The following is a 19,397-nucleotide window of genomic DNA, read 5'->3' as shown; positions in this document are numbered from 1 at the left end:
CTTTTAGTGGAAATCAACATTCTGAACATTTCACAAGCATGCACATATCCAAAATAATCTTTTAAATTTTGCATTTTGAAATACAGATTACAAAATAGAAACGATAGCAAAGACAATATACAACAGGATCGAAACATCATGCATGTCCACAGCAACACGCTGTGATGTTGTAAAATGAAACCGGACATTTTTTTTTTTTTTTAAACCAGCATTATTCTCCAAATCAAGACTATGTGCAGAGAAAAATCTTCCACATTCAATTTAATTGACATTTTTCTTTCATCTTATAAACAAATGGTCACATAAGGAGAATCACATGGCAACAAATAAATAACTACAGATCTTTTACTACGACTAACAGGACAACAGTGATATAATGCTATTCTCACTATAAGCTTTACGTGGAATTTAAACTGTTTTTCCAGAGCCTTTTAGTCGATGTAGAAAACCCTGTGTTATTAAAAGGACATTTCAGACCTAAAACACTCTGGGAACAAGCAGTAAAGACCGAGCAGCAGCTCTTTCCTTTTGCTCTGGGATTGAGGATAAACCTTGAAACACAGGACGCCTGTATGAACTTCACTCATCTGCTTTTTCAGTTTGGACCCAGATTTAGCTTCACTGCTTTTTTTAACACAGCATAAACATGGGCTGTGCTAAGAAGTAATGCAAGCGAGGGGAGTCTTAAACTAAAACAAGCAGATGAGTCAGAACCAAACAGTTCATGGGACGTAGTAAAATATACTCTGAGGTCATCCTTCTGTTTAATGTTTGGAATATGGACCTCCAATTCTTTGTTCATCGGCCTGAGAAGTTTGTTTCCAGTATTTTAAAACGCAAATTCAGGCTCTACATGTGAGAAGTATCCACGACCAAGCTTCAGCTCTGATGATCAATGGTTACATTTCTTTTACCTTATTAACCGCTTCTTCTTTTTTTTTTTTCTACATTGTCCTAACTTTATTCAAAGTCGTTAAGTTGCCTAAATTTAATTCTAACCTTCACCAGTGTTACACAGTCATTGTTCACTTTGTGTGACAAGTGAAAATGGCAACTACATTAACACCCCTGTCACATATGTCACCACTTTATGTCTTCATGTCTCATGTCTGGCATCTCTTCTCCAGCACACCACGCTTTATCGACCAGATGTTTTTTGGCAGCTGGGAACCTCTGGTAGAGCGTGGTGTCCCGGGGAAGACCTGGGCCACATGCTTTCATTTTGATGGAATCACCTTCTTCATGTCCAAAACATGTAACCTGCATTTCAGAGTTTGGATCATTTCAAGAAGTGAGACTGTGTTGCAGCAGCGTTCAGTGCAGTTCTCTGTTGGCAGCAGTTCGTGTGGCCAAAGTCAAGACGCAAACTGCAACTAACTGCTGCACTGAGGCCGATCTAGTGTCACTGTGTGAAGCGTGAATCGCTCAATGTGGTTTTCATGTGGGGGATAATGACCAACAGAGAAATACATTCGGAGCGCCGTTCTTTTCCAACACAAGAGCGCAAGCTGCACTGGAGTAAGCCCTTTCTAGTTTTGCATCTCCTAAAATCTTCACAGATAAAAAACAAAACAAAACAAATACCAAAAAAAATACAAAAAAAAAACAAGACAAGCCAAAATATAGTTTACAAAGGAAAATATAGAAGTCATCTTTTCTTTGACATGAAAATATCTCCGGAGTATACATCTGGTGTGAAACAGTCAGCATTCACATCGGGCAGAACAGTCCCTGCTCAAAAGCCAGGAGGTCACAAATAAAGTGCCAAGCAACTAGTGGACTAAACACTGCACAAAAACATAAAAAAAATCAAATAAAAAACAGAATTACACTTTACCCAGTCCAGAACCTGACATGATAGGCAACGACAACATAAAACAATCATATCTGATGTCTTAAAACACACTCCACTTCAGCATAGCTAGATTTAAGTCCTGTACATAACATGGGATAAGAATCTGCTCAATGTGTCTGTCATGTCATGCAGCTGCCTGCGTAATGCAGAAGCTCCCACAACCTGCCGTCTTGGCGAGACAGAACCTCCTTTCATTCTCTCAAGAAAGCCAAAAGGTTGTGATGACGGAGAGGAGGCGGCCGGATCGACAGTATGAGAATCGCCTGTTTACACCGACTCGTACGCAGTGAGATGCTACAGTAGGAAGAGAGAGAGAGAGAGAGAGAGAGAGAGAGAGAAAGAGAGAGAGTGGAACGAGCAACAGTCTGTTTTTTTGGGAGGAGGAAAGAGACAACCGAAGAGCAGAGAAGAGAAGAAGACCGGGACCAGAAAAAACTCCAAGCGTCAGGTCATTTGGCAACAGGCTCAAACTAGGACACTGCCACAGAAAATACATTCTTTTATCATTCGTGAAGTAGCATTATACAGAGATGGAGGTAACAGAGTCACTTAACAGGAGTTAACTGTCGCTCAGGAGAGACCCATACATGCATCCCTTCAGACTTGGTGATAGCTTTATGTTACACAAATCAAACCTGCGGAGCTATAGAAGGCCTTTTCTCATTTAGAGGTTTGGACTGTCAGTTTAGTCATGCATTTTGTTTCAGCTATAGTGTATGTACAAGGTCAGTGTGAATGACTGTTATTCAGCAGGATGAGAGAAAAGAAATGACAGGAAAGCTCAACACACCGGCATTATTGGTAACGCAGCAGTGACGTTCGGGTCTAAGACAATACGTATTTTTTTTCTTTTAGGAATAAAAACCTTTGGAAACATGTAAAGAATGAGCTCTATACATTTGTTTCAGTGACTCTGAGGAAAAATCCCAACTTTAGATACACAAAATCAGCTCCTGGTAAAGTGTTGTGCATTTCTGGGCCTTTTTTTTGTTTTGTTTTGTTTATTTTTCTTCCTTCAATGAGTACCTGGCCCGTGACAAATGTTTCACTACAGTAAAATGTTCCAATGATCTAAAACATTAAGAGTAGGTCAAGTTTGGCATCAGTTCCTTTAGGATTAGAGAGAAAGGGTTTCTTTCTGGAGCAGCAGTTTCGCACCAAAGTTCAACAGTCACACAGGAAGAAATTCATAGAAGAGGCAGAGAGGAAGTATGCATTAAGGTGGACGGGAATTGTGAAAAATGTAGAGACTATCCAAGAGTGATTAGAGACAGAACAGGCAGGGTGAGTGATGTACAAAAAAAAGAAAGAAAAAGAAAAGAAAGAAAAGACACTTCATTTCAAAGTAAAGCTGGATTTATGCTTCTCTGGCAGATTCATTTATAGCTCAGCGTACGATTTCACTCGTTGATTGTCATAGCACCACTGCAAAACTCCACGTCCTGCACTCATTATACACTGTACTCTCCAACTAAAGAAGACTACATCTTTTCTTTCATGTTCTATAGGGATACAAAGGAGCTTAATCTCAAAAACACACATTTGTCCAGCAGCTGAACAGAGATGATCATTCATCATTTCCACTTTTTCTGTTATTTTGTGACGGTCAACAGAGCCCTTGAAATCCTTGTCTCTATCATGTCTGTACAAGTTTGTATATCTTATGCACAAAAGTAATAATTTAGTAATAATTTAGATGTGCAATACTGCAAAAGGGAAAGTTGTGGCTTCTCTAGCTCACAATATAAATTTGTGGAGTGATATTGAAGAGGAGATTACTGACCCTCCCTTGAAAATGTGACTGTCAGCGATTTCTACCAGCATCAGCAACATGTCACAGAGAACACAAGCAGGCCAAGCTGACCAATCACACTTCCAGCTGTAGCTGCAGTGTGTAGTTACATTCTTGAGGAGGTCTCCATTACCACACCATCTCCGAAGCATAAATCCAGCTTAACTCCTGGAATGTGTTAAACAATAAAACATCAGCCAGGTGGATTTTTTTTTTTCCTTTGAGGGTCATTTTTTGTCTCATTTGCATAGGAATCACAGATCTGTTGAAGGCAAACAAAACCTTTGATGGAGGTGTACAGCAGACAAGAAACACTTCAACTGAAACCAACTGTACAACTGTAGAGGAGTGCAGTAAACCAAACGTGATTCCTTTTCGGGAAGAGGGGGGGGAGGGGGTTGGGAACTTTTCCCAACAGCGCTTTAGGTGAGTAAATGATTAGCACGTCTGTACATGAACATTACAATATACCAAACATGATCCCACAGACCTACACACGACTCTCAGGGAAACTCTGACAAAAGGCTGAAGCGGACCGACATCTGACGTGAATCTTAAAATTTGACACAATTTGTTTTGACACATTTTTGGCAAAAGACAACTGTGTCATGGACGTAGCTAGAGATGATGTCGGGATGTACATTTTCAGATTTGTGTGAACTCTTTTAGACTCTATTAGATCCCTGCTTGTTTTGAATGGAACGGGGCCGGTGTTGGTGCTGGCAAAAAAAAAAAAATTGCATAAAATACTTTAAATATATAAATACACTCATATTCTTTCTTAAACATAATCTTTACGTAGCCTTTTTCTACTTCATTCAGTTTACTCACTGTAATAAAAATATCCTTATCTTCATAAACTCTGAGACTGCAAGACGGCGTCTAACGAATACAACCATTTGAAGGCTTTGATACTGTTACATATCCTTCAATCAATATTTAAAACCCCTATTTGCTGTATGGTACTTTTGTTATTGATGACCCCTGTTGCAAAGGTCAGTAGCGTTTTTGTTAGAGCTTCCCTGTCAAGGAGCAAAAAGCCTCCCCATAATTGCACTACTTCTCAAACACTTTAAACCCGTCCTTTTGAGTTTTTTTCATTTAGTTTTTTTTTTTTGCCCCACTTTAAAAAACATCAACAATTTGGCTATAAACTGTACCGCTACAAAATACAGTACATTGATTTGTCAAACCTTACACAACATAACCACAAGTATCACTAATCAAAAGTTAAGTTCCTCTCAAATACAAGAAAAATGTTACAATAAGTTACGAAAATACGCTGTCACATTAGACACTTAAGTAGAACAGTAGAATACTCATGTAAGGCAAAATCAGGTGATTTCACAGTGAAAAAGATTTAAGATTTTAGTGTTCTCTGGTTTAAAAACAGACAGCTTCAGTCTGCATGGATATTGGCTTTTCACTGGCAGAAAATGAATTTGGACACGTTTCTCTTGCTTTCTAGTTAAATAGAAATACCTGATGATTTTCTCAGAAAAGAATTAATTCAAATGGCATAAAACCCAAATCCATTTCTGGAAACTATGACATTTTGATTTGACCGCTGGGCTGCAGCATGGCAACGTCTACCACGTCCCACATCAGAGAATGGCACATCGAACACCAAAGAGCAACTATGGGGAGGTTTTGCACTCCTTCATTAACCAAGTAGCTTAACAAACACATATATAAATATGTTAGTAATTAATAAATAGACACAAATTACATCAGTGCAATTTTACACTATGCCTACAGAGAGCATTTTGGCATCAAATTTAAATTATGAAATGGAATATAAAATCTTTAACCAAATAAATAAATAGAACATATAAATACATAAAGCATCAAAACATACAGTACATGATGAAAATAACATTTGGTTGTCAAAAAATAAAGCTTTGAGTGTGAAATAGAAAGCCGTTACGGCATGATGGGAAAAACCGATTCATTTGATTGCCGGGTACAGGAAAGCAAAGTTTTTTTCTTTTTTGTTTGTTTTTGAACACAGCCGTTATAACGGGAATGGTTTAGCCCAATGTCCTAGCAGCTTCCTGCTACGAGCAAATTATGAACAAAAACAAATAGTACAGTGGATATGAAAAGAAAAAAAAAAAAAAAAAAGTCAAATGTGCGTTTTTGGAATATATGTGGCATGTAATGGTACACTGTAAACACAGCAGGCTAGCGAAAGCGCTGAGCGACCAATCTCATTCAAAACGACAGCGAGGCCATTCCCCGGCAAGCCACTGGATGTCTTTTTCCCTGTTGTCTTTTGGTGGCGCATCGTTTCAAAGGGCTTCACGGAGTCGAGGGCGAGGTCGGACAGCTGGACAGCCATGCAACGAGGGAGAGGGTTCATCCTGCCCTTTGCTTCTCTCCATTCACAAGTTAGTGTGGTTTTTTTTTTTTTTTTTTTCCCCTTCTTGTTCTTGGCCACAGTCGGCCTCTAACGTTACAGCCTGTCCATCCTGAACGTGTCCTCGGTGGCGGGGTCGGCGAGCACCATGTCGGGGTCATTGAGCATGTGCAGTCCGTCCAGGGTGAGTGGATCGATCTTCAGCTCGTCCAGAGGAAACTGAGAGTCTGCGTCGAAGCTGACATCACCAACACCGGCCAGAGAGTTGGTCAGCTCTTTGGAGAGGCTCGGAGGAGACTCGCCTGTGACTGAGAAATGAGACAATAGAGAAAGATGGTGATACTGACGTCTGAGAAACACGGGACAGTCCAATGTTTTTTTTACAATAAATTTAAAGAGGTATCTGCATTTCTTAAATGGCAACAGTAACTACAAACTATTTTCTATTATGTTACACTGGTTATGTTATTTTGGACATTTTAATCAAGCTGTCATTTGACACTTATATAATTTGGGAAAAGAAAACAATAAATACAAAGAATTATTACACACAATTACACATAAAGCCAGAACAAATATCGTTAAAATATTATTTTGAGCTTAAAGGATCATATAATGCCACCATGTGACGTGTGGAGAGTCTTTTTCTAACCCTGTGCCGCAGTTCTGTTGTTTATGTGACATTGCACTTTCCAAAGTAATTGTTGAGATCTCTGAACACAGCGACGGCACTAAAAATAGGTCCAGTGGAGCAACAAACACAGGCAGACTGACAATCATGCGGGCTGCATAAAACAGATTATCTAGCCACTTTATTTAGAGATAAAACAAACATGAGCACCAGTGATGTTACAAAAAATGTCCTCATTGCACAGGACAATCCAAGTACAGCCTCAAGTCAGTCTGTGACCTGCGATGGATGTTTACAACAGAATGTGGTCAGACATATTGGACATACATTTAGTAACATGGCTGCATTCTGATATCTCAACTTTCACTGGGGGCGAGTACGATATCACTGTTACTATATCCTGCATTTAACCATAAATAAATTCCTACATGTCATCACTGTCATCTTGCGCTGGAAGAGGGAGGTAATTTCATCCTGGGAAAGAAGTTAAACTCAATACTACTCCGCAGTTACGCTGCAGCATCCAAACTGTGAAGTAGATAAGCACATAACTGTGTTTAAATGAGTCCCATGTGCTCATGGTCAAACTCAAGTGGAATAGGGCAAAAGTATATCTAATGGACTGGCTGGTGTGGCTACCTGTTAGGATGATGTTGGGGATGTTGCCGTGGTTACTGTAGCCCAGCTGCTGAGAGTCCTGTAGGCTGCTCCCAGTGAGGCCCATCATGGCCGCCTGTGTGTAGTTGAGGGTGGAGCACTGGTTGTAAAGGCTGGTGGAGCTGATGGGGTTCTCGATCATGTTGAACTGCTCCAGCTAGAAATCAGAGAATTGAAACGTGGCGTTTGAGTCAGTGACTTTCTGATGAAAACATTTCTGTCACTGCTGCTTATTGGCTTTCTGAGCGTTCTGTGTCACCTGGTGAGAAAGTGCATTGGTCTGCCTCGATGCCAACTGCTGATCATAGAAGGAGTCGCCAAATATACTGCCCACCACAGGGATGTGCTGGAGGAAGAGAAGTAAACCAAAAAATTCAGAACAACTGGTAAGAAAGCAGCAACAATTAAAAACACACACACACACACAAAAAAAAGCAATATTAGCCAGAGGGCAGGTTATCTGGGCCCACAAGCAGACATTTCAGCGAAGGAAGAACAGAAAACACAAGCAAAACACAAAGTGACACAACTGTCAGACCGAGCAGTGACCGAAGCAAATGGTTTTCTGGATTAGAGCTGTCGTGGTCGAGAGACAAAAAGAGGTGAATGAAACGCTCGAAAAAAACTTTAAAAAAAGGGATTTTCTTTATGATTTATTATTCAAATTAAACAAACACACCTAATAATTTCAAATGAAAAAAAAAAAGAAACCCTAAGACATGGAATGGGAGAATGAACATGGTGTGGTTGTTTGTCCCGTCCCTGGAGACAGGGATATACAACAGTGCGGCAGCCCTGCTCATGACGACACAAACACAAATCAATTTGTTAAAGGGAAATTCTGGCATCTGGCAACAACAAGGGTTATTCTCATATTTTAGTTCATTACAACTATTGTTCATTTGCTACAGCTGAAGAGATTTGAAAAACGTGGACTCCAACAAGAGCAAGGTTGATGAGGGCAAAGAGCACAATGACCCAACAGCAAAAACATCTATTCAACAGAAACCATCTCAAACACTTTCATCCACCACTCTACCTTATACAGGATATCTAGGGATTTCCTTTACCTTCACTTAGACTAAGAGGCAAGCATTTGAGATGATTTCTTTTGAATTTAAGTGCTTTTGGAAATCTACAGAGGCTCTTTCCCCCACTCAGTGTCACTCTTGCCCGAGCCTTCATGTTCCACATCTCTGCAATGAAAGAGGTGAGTAAAATGTGAGAACACCACCGGGCAGACAAATACCAGGTTTTCCCTTTCAAATATTCTTGCAATGAGAAAAGCACCACTGGACCCAGAGTCAACACTGTGTGATTGGCTTTCTTTTAGTGGTGGAGTCCCAGTCTAACCATTTCCAACGTTAACCTTTTAGTTACTGAAGCCGAGGACATTAATCAGTGTGTGAAAGTCTTAGCTGGTCTAGATTTGATCTTTACCTCTGTACTTTTTCCCTTTTCGAGTCCCTCCTCCTCGTATTTCCAAGTCAGCTTTCTCACATTAACTAAAAAACCTGTTATTTTCATTTTTCTGACATCTTATCTTTCAGCTTTTGACAGAGTAATGGCTTTTCTTGATGTGGCCTTTAGCCATTAAGTGGCCATGCACCCTGAAAAACACTGAACACATAACGTGTATTATTAAAACACATGCAGCTGTCCTTTCCTCTCTGCCAAATGTTTTATAGAAGATGGAATAAAGCTCTGATGACTCTTCCCCACAGGAGGCAGCGACATGTTGTGTTTGTGTGTATGTAAATAGCAGATGTAAATGGAGGCAGAGTTGTGTTCCAATGACCCAAAATACATGGGAGAATTATTCTGAAATAAAGTCTGTTTGAGGGAACGAACACACAACCAATCAATTAAGAAATGTATTTCAACTTAGTTCAAATTTTAAACCAAAAAACAACTGATATGATATTGGCCAGAATGTAACAAGATATTTTTTTCTGGGAATTACATTGGAAAAAGTGGAAGTTGTCTTATATTCAAAGACTAGACAATTACATGTTCAGAACATCAAATATTCTTTCTGAATGCAGAGAGGACTGCTTTAACAGGCCCTTCTACTGAGAGTGTTGCATTATGGGTTGTTCGTAGCCTTAAAGTTGCTAGGCTAGCGAGTGTTTTCAAGTCTGTTTATAGAAGGGCTGAACGATATACAAACAAAAAAAAAAAAAGGTCTGGAGAATATGATTTGTAGGCCGGGGCGTCTCTGCAGCACCACAATGCTGATGGTGCTAATAACGCACAAAAATGTTCAGACACATTTTACCTTTATCAAAAAAAATGGCAGCTGTTGCCACTTCAGTTCATATTGCAATTTCGATTATATTTCGATTTCATTTGCAGCCCTAGTTTATAGTGAAACTGTTAATAGTCAGCCATAAATATGTTTTGGTAGTCCAGGGTAACCTGCAGGTGTTTCTGAAGGCTTCATGATCTGGTGTTTTGCTGCCACGGAGCAAATATAAGCATCATGATTGGCATCGGGTTCATAGCATCTCCCAACGTCTTTACTGCAGAAAACAGCCAAGAATAACGGCCGGCATGGATGATGAGCTCAGAGACACTCAAGACTGAAAAATGCTTACTGCCAGAGAAAATGATTTTACCGCTCAAACTGCAGGTATGAGACTGATGGGAAGTTACAAAAATGTGTGTTTTGTGTATTACCGTATTTCATGTTTCACTTCTACAGGAGAAAAGGCCTCAATGATGAGGACTTCCTTGCCCTTAGATTAATGGTCTCTTAGGGAAACTTTCCCAACAGGATGAGTGTATCACAGTTGTAGCCAATACACTACTTCATAATTTACCTGTGGAACACTATTTAGTCTATTCACAACAATCTGAGACCTCTTGTCTTCATCTTGCAGCTCACCACAAACGAACATAAGATTCAATCATGTGTAGCTCAAATGAACATTAACATGTTCACAGTAACAAATGGTCGGGCCTCCATCAACAAACTATCGCCATGTTGTCATGCACACAGTGAACAGTGACAGTGGTGATGAAGAAATGATTTATGCAGCTGTTGACACCATGAGTGGTTAACTGCTGATACAGAGAATGAAAAGCAGCCTAACTCATCTACAATTAGCTTTCCCCCCAGACGCAAAGCCCTTCCCCAAACAGCAGCTAGCTCGGTGGGTGGGCCCTTACTTGAGGCGAGCCGCCGGGGGAGAAGCCTTGATTGGAGACTGGGGAGGTTGGAGACTGAGTGGCTGGTGAGCCAGTCTGATTGCGGTACTGTTGGAGGGAAGAGGGTTAGCTAGCACTAAGCTTCATGCCTGGCACACACAAACTTCAAAGGACGGGGTGTGAGAGGGCATCAGCCAAGGACCTGCTCAGTATGTATAAAGTGTATACATGCAAGTGGGAAGTATTAGGAATCACCAGCTGATAAACTGTGGGGCAACTCTGTGGCTGGAAAATGTGACTGTGGAACAGTAACATCTGATATCATAGCTGAAGTTATTGTTGTGTTATAGAGAGTGGTCAAAGGTGTATATGTCTTTCGTATAAGTCTATATAAGCCAATTTCCTCCTACTGTATCTCAAAATGCCTTAACCTACACAAAAGCTGAGAAAACTATAGAAAATGCTAAAAGTTTCAAATGGTGAGAAGAATTTGTCAGCTTTAAAAAAAACCCTGTTAGCATCTTCCTGATCATCACACAACTAATAAAAATGATCTGATAGTCAAGAGTAAATAAGGTGAGTTATTCTAAAAAAAAATGACAAATTAATGTAAAAGTCCTGTAGCATAAAAAGGATGTGAAGATATTCACTGGGTGTTCTGGGTTGAACAATAAAGTGACAAAATGAATAGAACCTTAAGAATAAGCAAAACAGTCCCAGTCATTTCATCAGGTTAACTGTTTGTTTTATCTCTGCTTCCAGTCTCTGATTAGACTTCCTGGCTCCTTACCGAGCTGATGCTGATGCTGGCGGTCGTCTGGCTGTCTGGTGAGGGGCTGCTTGCAGTGGCGGTGACTGTACCAGTAGAGGCCTGAGTTGGCAAGGCGATGAGCTGGATGCCCTGCGGCAGGGCCTGCTGCTGCTTCTGCAGGTCGCTGAGCAGCTGGGCCTGGGCCTGAGCAGTCAACTGGTTGAACAGGGGGTACTGGGCGAGCTGCTGCTCCAGGGTCAACGACTCCGTTGGCACGGCCTGAAGAAAGACGCATACACACTCTGTTTAGGGTTTGTGTGTAATTTCAACTCTTTACCCTCCTAGAGTCAAAGTGCTTTACTGTTATAAAAACACCACCCAGGCCACAACTGTACACTGGCCCAGCAGCTCCTTACTTGTGTGATGTTAACAGGTGAGGACAGGGTGGGTGAGAGCTGCTGCGGGGACTGTTGAAGATGGAGGTCAGAGGTGAGGGTGAGCGGCACCACAGGAGGTTGCCGGCGCTGTGCCGTGACAGTCATGGTGGGCTGAGAGGAGGTAGGGATCCCTGGGAAGAAACAAATACAGGTGAATACAACTCAACTCAACTCAACTCAGACCTACCGAATCCCCTGATTATTTTCTCAATTAATCAATTCGTCAATTGGTCTATAAAATGTCAGGAAACACTCTATTACTCCAATACTATATTTGAAAAGCTAGAACCAGAGAATATTGGCATTTTATTCTTAAAAAATGATGAATCGATTATCAAAATATTTGCTCAATTCAAGTAACTGTTGCAGCTTTAGTGTGTGGAATGCGTAAGAGTTTACCGCAGAATAGCATATGACCAAGACACAAGTCCATTGTGCTTTTGTACAGCTCCTACGTGGTTCTTCGGGTTCAAATATGAGAGGCTGTGACTAATTGATGCTGTTGAGCCAAACTGATCATCAGCTCAGAAAGGCCAAGTCATCGGAAATGATGAAAAGGCAGCCAACAGTCTGCTGATCCAGACTCAGAACTCATGCCAACACTGCATGTGCTTTCACTTGAGGTCGCAGATATGAGCGTAGAATAGAATCCTGTTACTTTTTGGCATTTTGAGAATATCGCTGACATATTTTTGAGCTTTGTTTCACAAATTGCTGTATAGGCAAATGATATAAAGGGAAAACACAACTAGTATTACAGTAGCAACTCTTAGGTTTGATATCTTCTACTGTTTTACTTTGTGGCTGTTTCAAACTAAATATTTTACCTACTATCCAGTTCCAAATAAACTCCAAATAACTACAAAATGTTTTTTGTGCTACAACTATGCTCGTAATAAAAATTTAAGTGAAGTGTGAGTGTAAAGCATACAGAGGTTTTTCCCATCACTCTACCTCCTCACATGGCGAGCATGAATGACAGGTTGTTACCGTGGCTGGCAGCGCTGATGCCAAGGTGGGTGAGGTTGGTGGTCAGGCTGCCTGTGCTGTTGGACGAGCTGAGGGAGGGGAAGGCCACGGTGTCGTCGGGGTCCAGCGGGGTGGATAGCGGAGGAGGGAACTGGATGTTAGTCAGATCAGGCAGCGAACCGCCGGTGTTGTGTGCAGCTGGGAGCACGGATGGGTTCAATTCCTGGTCTGGTGATGGGAATATACTAAAAAAAAAAAGAAAAAGAAAAAAAGAGTTCCATCAGTCATGAGAAACGCTTTTTAGTTTTTCTGTGACACAATATGTGGTCTAGACTTTGATCAACAAACAAAGATGCCAATATTTTTTAACTAAAGACACTGATACTTCATGACATAATTCAATACCTATTTAAATCTGGCCATTTATGAACCAATAATGTTACTGTCATGATTTTCCTTGAAATTAATAATCCTTTAAAAGTGCATTTCAACAGACGTAACATAACTTATGTCATGCCAATAAAACTTTTTTCGCCTTAGCAGAACTTTAATGTAGTGTGACTGGCCACATGACGGGGAAAACTACAAGGCCCGGTCAGTGAAATATGACATTGCTCGAGTTTGACTGAAATGACTGAATTTTATGCTTCATAAATTATTAGAATTGAAAATGCAGGCCCATGACAAACATTACAGATGTAAACAAACCTTTAACAGCACCAGAGAACACTTAAGAGCTGTTATTTAGGATTAGTCCGTGTATGAAACTATATTTAATTACTGTGGGAGGAACATTTCTGATTCCTGTACTATTTTAGCATCAGTGATCCATTAGTGACTTGGACAGCATAACATTTATTTAAACCTCATTTTAAATTAAGTGGTGCTGAAAGGGAACAACAGACGACTCTTACAATAATATTAAAAGCACCAATGACTGCTTTCCAGACTCTGCTTTTCACTGGGATCAGATGTGTTATACCAGCATCTGGGTCATTTCCTGTAGGACTACATGCAGCGTGTTTAAGTGCCTTTCCAGCATGTTTCTAGTGTAGCTAGACCGGCTGTCTTGTATCGGTGCACTTACAGCATGACTTATTTATGGCTGTGTAACTAACCCCAGAGTTTCACTGTAAAGAATAATAATACAATACACTTGAGCCACTCACTTGATTCCCGGGACATCACACGCGTTGGGCTTTGATGCATCATCCTGAGGAGAAAACGTAATCATGAGCTGCAAATCTTGTACCTTAACAAGTGTACAGGTTGCAGCCCTTCCCTCTCCCATCAGTACCTTCTTATCATTCCACAACTGTTTCTGCGCATCCTTGTCTGCATTTGACTCTGAATTCTCCGTCCCAGGCACTGTTAGCAGCAGTACTAATTAGTGAAACAGCAAGACACAGTTGCTTGCTATGACAAAATACACAACAATTCAAATCAGTGCAAGAAATGAGTCATCAATATCCCACCCAGTCATGCAGAATATATTGCTGTGCACTAGATTGCCGAGTCTCTAAAAATAGCAAGGTGACCACCAGACAGATTGTGGATGCCAGCCAATCTTGGCTTCATTATAGCAGAGCCTCACACATAAAAAGACATAATCCATGGATAATCAGTGAATTATTGATCCTGCTCTCTAAATCATCCTGAGTCAGCTTCATTAAGAGATGTCACTTCTCTACAGCCAGCTGTGTGCTATACTACATGCTGAAGTAGTTCTTTGCCAGAGATCAGTATCCATTTACTCTATAAATATTTCATGAGGAGTCTAGATCCACTTCTTTGTGACATCAACCCTTTTGTGTCATTTAAGGTTTGCCGCCTGCACTGGCACATTAATAAATAAAAGCAGCCTTGTGTCTTTGTAACTGGATCTTCCGTTACCTCGTTTTGGCTGCAGCTCCTGTGATCCCCCTGCAAACACCTCCTGGGGCTTCGGATTCATGGCGCTCTGGTGTAAGGCAGAGTCCGAATTTGTCCTGTATGTGTTAGAAAGATGAGATGTCAGCAAAATCACTGCCAAATCCACACTGAGGGCAGATAGCCAAGTCTACAGCATCTTACCCATCAAGAATCTCACACTGTTATGAACACTTGTTTGCCGTCATTCAGCAAATGTGTGCTCTTCTTTGTGTTGGTTGAGTTTGGAAATTTTGTATCAACACGGATACACAGGTGTCATGTTTTAATTTTTGCAATTGAGCTGTATCCAGTTTTGTGCCTCAATTATCACTTTGGCAAAATGACAAGGGGAGGTGGCTTACCTTCTCCAGCTAGTGTCTGGCGGTGGGGAGAGGTAAACTGAGCTGTAAGGACAGCTGTCAATGTGAATTTAGTTAAGGCTAATAAAGTAGGCGGGATGAAAAATGGATCCAAGCTAATCCATACTTTTATGTCTCTTGGCTGATTCAATCTAATAGACCTGATACATACACACAAGTGTTACTGGGATCCAATTACTTTGAAAAGGGCTTCAGTCAGCGTCTTGTTACCTAATGGTGGAACATATTTCTAAGAATAATCCTGTCAACAGAAGTGTGACAACACACTGTCTCATATTGTATCATTCGATATCACGCTCTTAAATTCACCTCACTTTGATCGAAATCTGTCAAACACTGCAGCACTGTGTGATGATACCTCACCATTAGAGGTATCAAACCATAACTGGTGGTATTTGTCATGTGTCAGACCTACATATACTGCAGAGACATCACTCTAAATGGATTGGGCAACTATCCACTGTTTCACTCTGAGGTTTCAGATGCTAACATGCTGCATGTATTCCTCACAAACCATTTTGTATGCAAATTTGTCTGGTTTAGTACACTGTGTAAACAAAATAATTCCAGTGTTATTTGTCTAATACATAGCAATTACACTCCTTACTTACTTCTGTTAGCTAAACCATGTAATCAACTCTCATCTATCATGGTACTGTGAATAAAGAGCCAGAGCTGGAAGATCCTCCCATACAGTTTATATCCCATCTCAAGTTCAGATTCATTTTAAAGTGTATCCATCATTGCAACTATGAAATATGCTGAAATGAAATGTCATTGTATTTGTGTCAATGAGAATTGGACAGAAACTGTTCACACTTGAGACCAACTCAGATCATGTTATGTCTTTGGAAACAGCCAAGGGGGTCCAAGTCACCCAAGTGTCTGTTATCAAAAAGAGGCCAAAACAAGACCAAAGGTGTAAACCCTGCAGTGATATAGCAGGCTCTGGGTACAGATTCAGAGCAGAGCAACTACAAATAAAGTCAAAACATCCTCATCCCCACGCGCTTTCAGACAAAGGATATTTGGCGTCCGTGTTTGTCGACTGACAGTGGCCGGCGGTGAGGAGATGTGATGCGGTTCCGGTCACGGTAAACACGCTCCACCAGCCCGTGGTGCCTGGTTGTCCGACTGGTATCCAGCACCGAGTTCTAGAGTGAGCACACCAGGTGAATGAGGCCAGCAAAACCACTTACTTACACAGCAAAACTATGTCTTTGGATAATGTCTTAGGATTAATGGTGCAAATGTGTTCATTTCAAAATGAGTCAAGCCATGGGCCCCCCATACTGATGCTCGAGTTGGCAAATGTATTTAAAGATGGAAAGCCGTGACAAGCAATGATATACTTAAAAATTTTGGAACCAAATTACACTGCAGGGTAGAACTGGTATGCCTTGTAGTACACTTCATTCATCCTTTCATTCTTTCATTCTTGAACCAAGATAAAACCGGTCGGACCTTGCAGCTTTGACCAGCAGGTCGTTTCTGGACACTTTACTACCGTCATAACCTAAGCTAAGCCTGCAGACTTTCTTTAATTGCTTTATTCACTGTTTTGAGCCAATCTTTCACCAATACTACAGATAACTGCAGCCTTTGTGTGTCCAATATTATCGCCAACAACTAAAAAAGGTACACTGTTCGAGAACAAACCTTTGATTTACCAGCCGAGAGGCTAAGGGCTCACCTGAAAAGGCAGGTCAATGTTGCCATTTCCAATCTGATTGACATTGGGCAGTGAGCCTCCATAGTACTGTCCACGATTCTGCCCTAGTTGCAAATACTGGGTCTTCTGTAACTGCAACTGTGCAAAGTAAAATTGCATGAAAGCATGAGTGAATGACTGATCTGATTCACAAAAAAAGTGATGCTAAAAATGAATGACACCTGCCAGTCCACAGTGGTGAAATGAACGATTAATGATTTCATTAACTGACAGACGAAACATGGTGAGACAGGCAGATGTGGCTGTTTCATGAACAATCAAGAGGCAGACAACATCTTTCATAGCAAATAAAGACCACATCAGCTGATGTGAGTGACACCTGACTGACAGCTGGTGCAATTACAGATCAGACTTTCCATGTAACACATCTGGCTAGTACATCAGCCACACGTCTTCATAGAGAAATCAGTCACAAAAGACATGTATGTCATTATGTGTGACATGTGATGGAAGGCCTCTTCTACCAATAATGAACTGCAGTAAGATTGATCTGAACAAATGCAATGGACGGATGTTTGGATGGAAACACAAAGAAATCTGGCAGAGACCACAAATCTGAGAGAAGTTAATTCAATTCTTCTCCATGCAGTAAATGACAGTACAGCTCAGGTTTACACTGATGCAGCGTGTGCTAAGTGGGCATCATTTCCAGCAATAGGGCCGACAATTAGCCCAAACGTTTCCTGGCAACAAGCTGTTCCTTTTTGTGGTACATTGAGCTGAAACGACTACTTGATCAATTGACTGACCAAAAATTGGCAACAATTTTGATAATTGATGAATCATTTTAGTTGAAAGTTGAAAAAAAAACATTGCCTTGTTTCAGCTTCTAAAATATTGAGATTTGCTTCGTCACTGTGATTTATATGTTTGTTAATTGAATGTTATTGGACTATAATCCAATAACTTTTATTTGAGGAAATTATAATGGGCATGTTTCCCTATTTTATGATACTTTATAGAGGAAACTAGGACTGCAACTAAATTATTTCAATTATCAATTAATCTGTAGATTTTATTTTGAATAATAAATCAATTGTTTAGTCTATGAAATGTAAAAAAAATAGTGAAAAATTCTTATCACAATGTCTGAGCCCAAAGTGTCATCTTAAAATTGCCTGTTTAACTTACAATTATATAAAGCAGAGCAGCTAGTCCCATTTTAGCAGCTGGAACCAATGTCAATTCTTATTAATTGATTACTTAAATGATGAAAATCACTTATTTTATATCAATGTAATAAAGGACAAACCAAGCACTCTTTCCAGCTTTTGATTAAACATGGGATAATAATAATCAGCAGGTTTATTGATAATGGAGCTGGAACATAACTCAACAGACAGAAAATGAATAGGTAGTTTCTGATAAATGAATAATTCAATTAATTTCAGTTATTTTTCTCAAGCAAAAACGACCAACATTTGCTTCCCAACTTCTCAAATTAGAGAATCTACTGTTTCTTTGTTTTTTTATCTGTCCTACATAATAGTAAACCAAATATATCTGTGTTTTGGGCCGTTGGTGGAACAAAACAAAATATTTGAAGACATCGTGTTGGGCTGTTGGATTATAACGGTCATTTTCTACAATTTTCCAACATTTTATACACAAATAAAACTGTTAGTTGCAGCCCTGGTGGTTAACTCATCTGTTTACCATCGTTGAGAGAAAGTTGACAAAGTTATGCTGACTTAACGTTAATGTACACTGACTAAACTAAACTGTTAGAGCTAGGAAAACAGACATGTTGGGCCATTTAGAGCTGACTTTATTTCCGAAAAGTCTGATGTTTGCTTATTGTTAACAAATAGCTGCCGAGCTGGTGTAACGGGTAACGTCAAGCTAGTAGTAGATGGTTAACCTAAAGAGGACAGTCACTGGTTATCACATACGATCCCTCACAGAGATGCTGCTCCTATGCAGTTTCCAGCAGCTGACTTTCCAAACATGTTATTATACTGTGATTTACATGCCAGCCGATGTGTTTGCTAATGAAATGTCAGCTGCTCAAACCATCCACATACAAGAGCACAGGTGCACATTACACAGGCTAGATAAGCTGGTTAACGCTGCACATGCTATACTACCCTGAGGAAGGCCAGGGTGCTTTTTATTTTGCAGGCAGGGTGAAAACGTGATTTTGTGGTGTTGCACCGGTGCAGATAACATTGAGGACGTTAATATTAACTTTAGCCACTTTAGCATCCCAACGTTCAGATTTATCTCCGCAGCGTTCGTTAGCTGCAAAAACAGCGATGTAACAAAATGTAAACAGCCGGGGGTGTGCGCGTCTTACCCGTGCAGCTCTGGTGATGTTCAAGTCTTTCATCACTTCTTCAAACGCAGCAGTCTCCTCCGCCTGTTTCTGATTATGCAAAGCGATTTTTTCGCTAAATTTGCGAGGATTGTTAGAGGACGCCATCTTTCCCTCTTCTTCTCAATGGAATGTTACGTTACGCACTACGCCTGGGCCTTGTTGTGTCGTCATTGCGCACGGTCAGCGTGTCTGCTATTTCGCCTTTTGCCTCTGCAGCTGCTGCCAGTAGCCCAGGGTTTGTAGGTGGGTGAGTCTCCAATGAAACAGCACAAACATGACTGGACTCTCCTCCTGAGGAGCACCGGGGGCAAAACTTTGTTGTTGGGCCCCTGTTGGTGCCCACTGTACAGTTTCACAATTTCCCCAGGGACCCAGTAACCGATACTGAAAATTGACAACAATTTTGAGAACCCAAAAGTTTTTTTTGAGCAGAAATGCCAAGAATTCAAGGAACAT

The 19,397-nt window shown here is 40.6% G+C and overlaps 1 protein-coding gene across 3 annotated transcripts; it reads right to left on the bottom strand.

Moving 5' to 3' along the window:
• Positions 1-246: 246 nt before the first annotated feature.
• crtc1b (CREB regulated transcription coactivator 1b) lies at positions 247-19,069 on the bottom strand. Of its 3 annotated transcripts, none has more exons than XM_023426531.2 (14): positions 18,921-19,069; positions 16,586-16,702; positions 15,921-16,046; positions 14,875-14,936; positions 14,495-14,589; positions 13,899-13,984; positions 13,771-13,814; positions 12,623-12,846; positions 11,612-11,763; positions 11,235-11,474; positions 10,466-10,552; positions 7,554-7,640; positions 7,277-7,451; positions 247-6,314 (listed from the first exon to the last, which is right to left on the bottom strand). In XM_023426531.2, exons 1-14 carry the CDS (start codon positions 19,044-19,046, stop codon positions 6,103-6,105), a joined length of 1,833 nt encoding a protein of 610 aa, XP_023282299.1. In that variant the 5' UTR covers positions 19,047-19,069; the 3' UTR covers positions 247-6,102. The 3 variants fall into 3 exon arrangements, with proteins under 3 accessions (XP_023282299.1, XP_023282300.1, XP_023282301.1); XM_023426532.2 differs by having other exon boundaries at positions 13,899-13,969; XM_023426533.2 differs by lacking the exon at positions 10,466-10,552.
• Positions 19,070-19,397: the final 328 nt, after the last annotated feature.

The sequence above is a fragment of the Seriola lalandi genome, unplaced genomic scaffold, assembly GCF_002814215.2.
Source record: "Seriola lalandi dorsalis isolate HSWRI2012SDOR001 ecotype SW California unplaced genomic scaffold, Sedor1 jcf7180002054829, whole genome shotgun sequence".
In the NCBI taxonomy this organism is placed as follows: Eukaryota; Metazoa; Chordata; class Actinopteri; order Carangiformes; family Carangidae; genus Seriola; species Seriola lalandi.
This window is presented reverse-complemented; position numbering and strand designations above follow the sequence as displayed.

Coding starts and splice junctions, on each gene's coding strand:
- crtc1b (XM_023426531.2), bottom strand. CDS start 19,046: ATGGCGTCCTCTAACAATCCTCGCAAATTTAGCGAAAAAATCGCTTTG. Junction 16,047..16,585: donor ACATTGACCTGCCTTTTCAG/GTGAGCCCTTAG, acceptor TGCTCACTCTAG/AACTCGGTGCTGGATACCAG. Junction 11,475..11,611: donor CACCTGTTAACATCACACAA/GTAAGGAGCTGC, acceptor GTCTTTCTTCAG/GCCGTGCCAACGGAGTCGTT.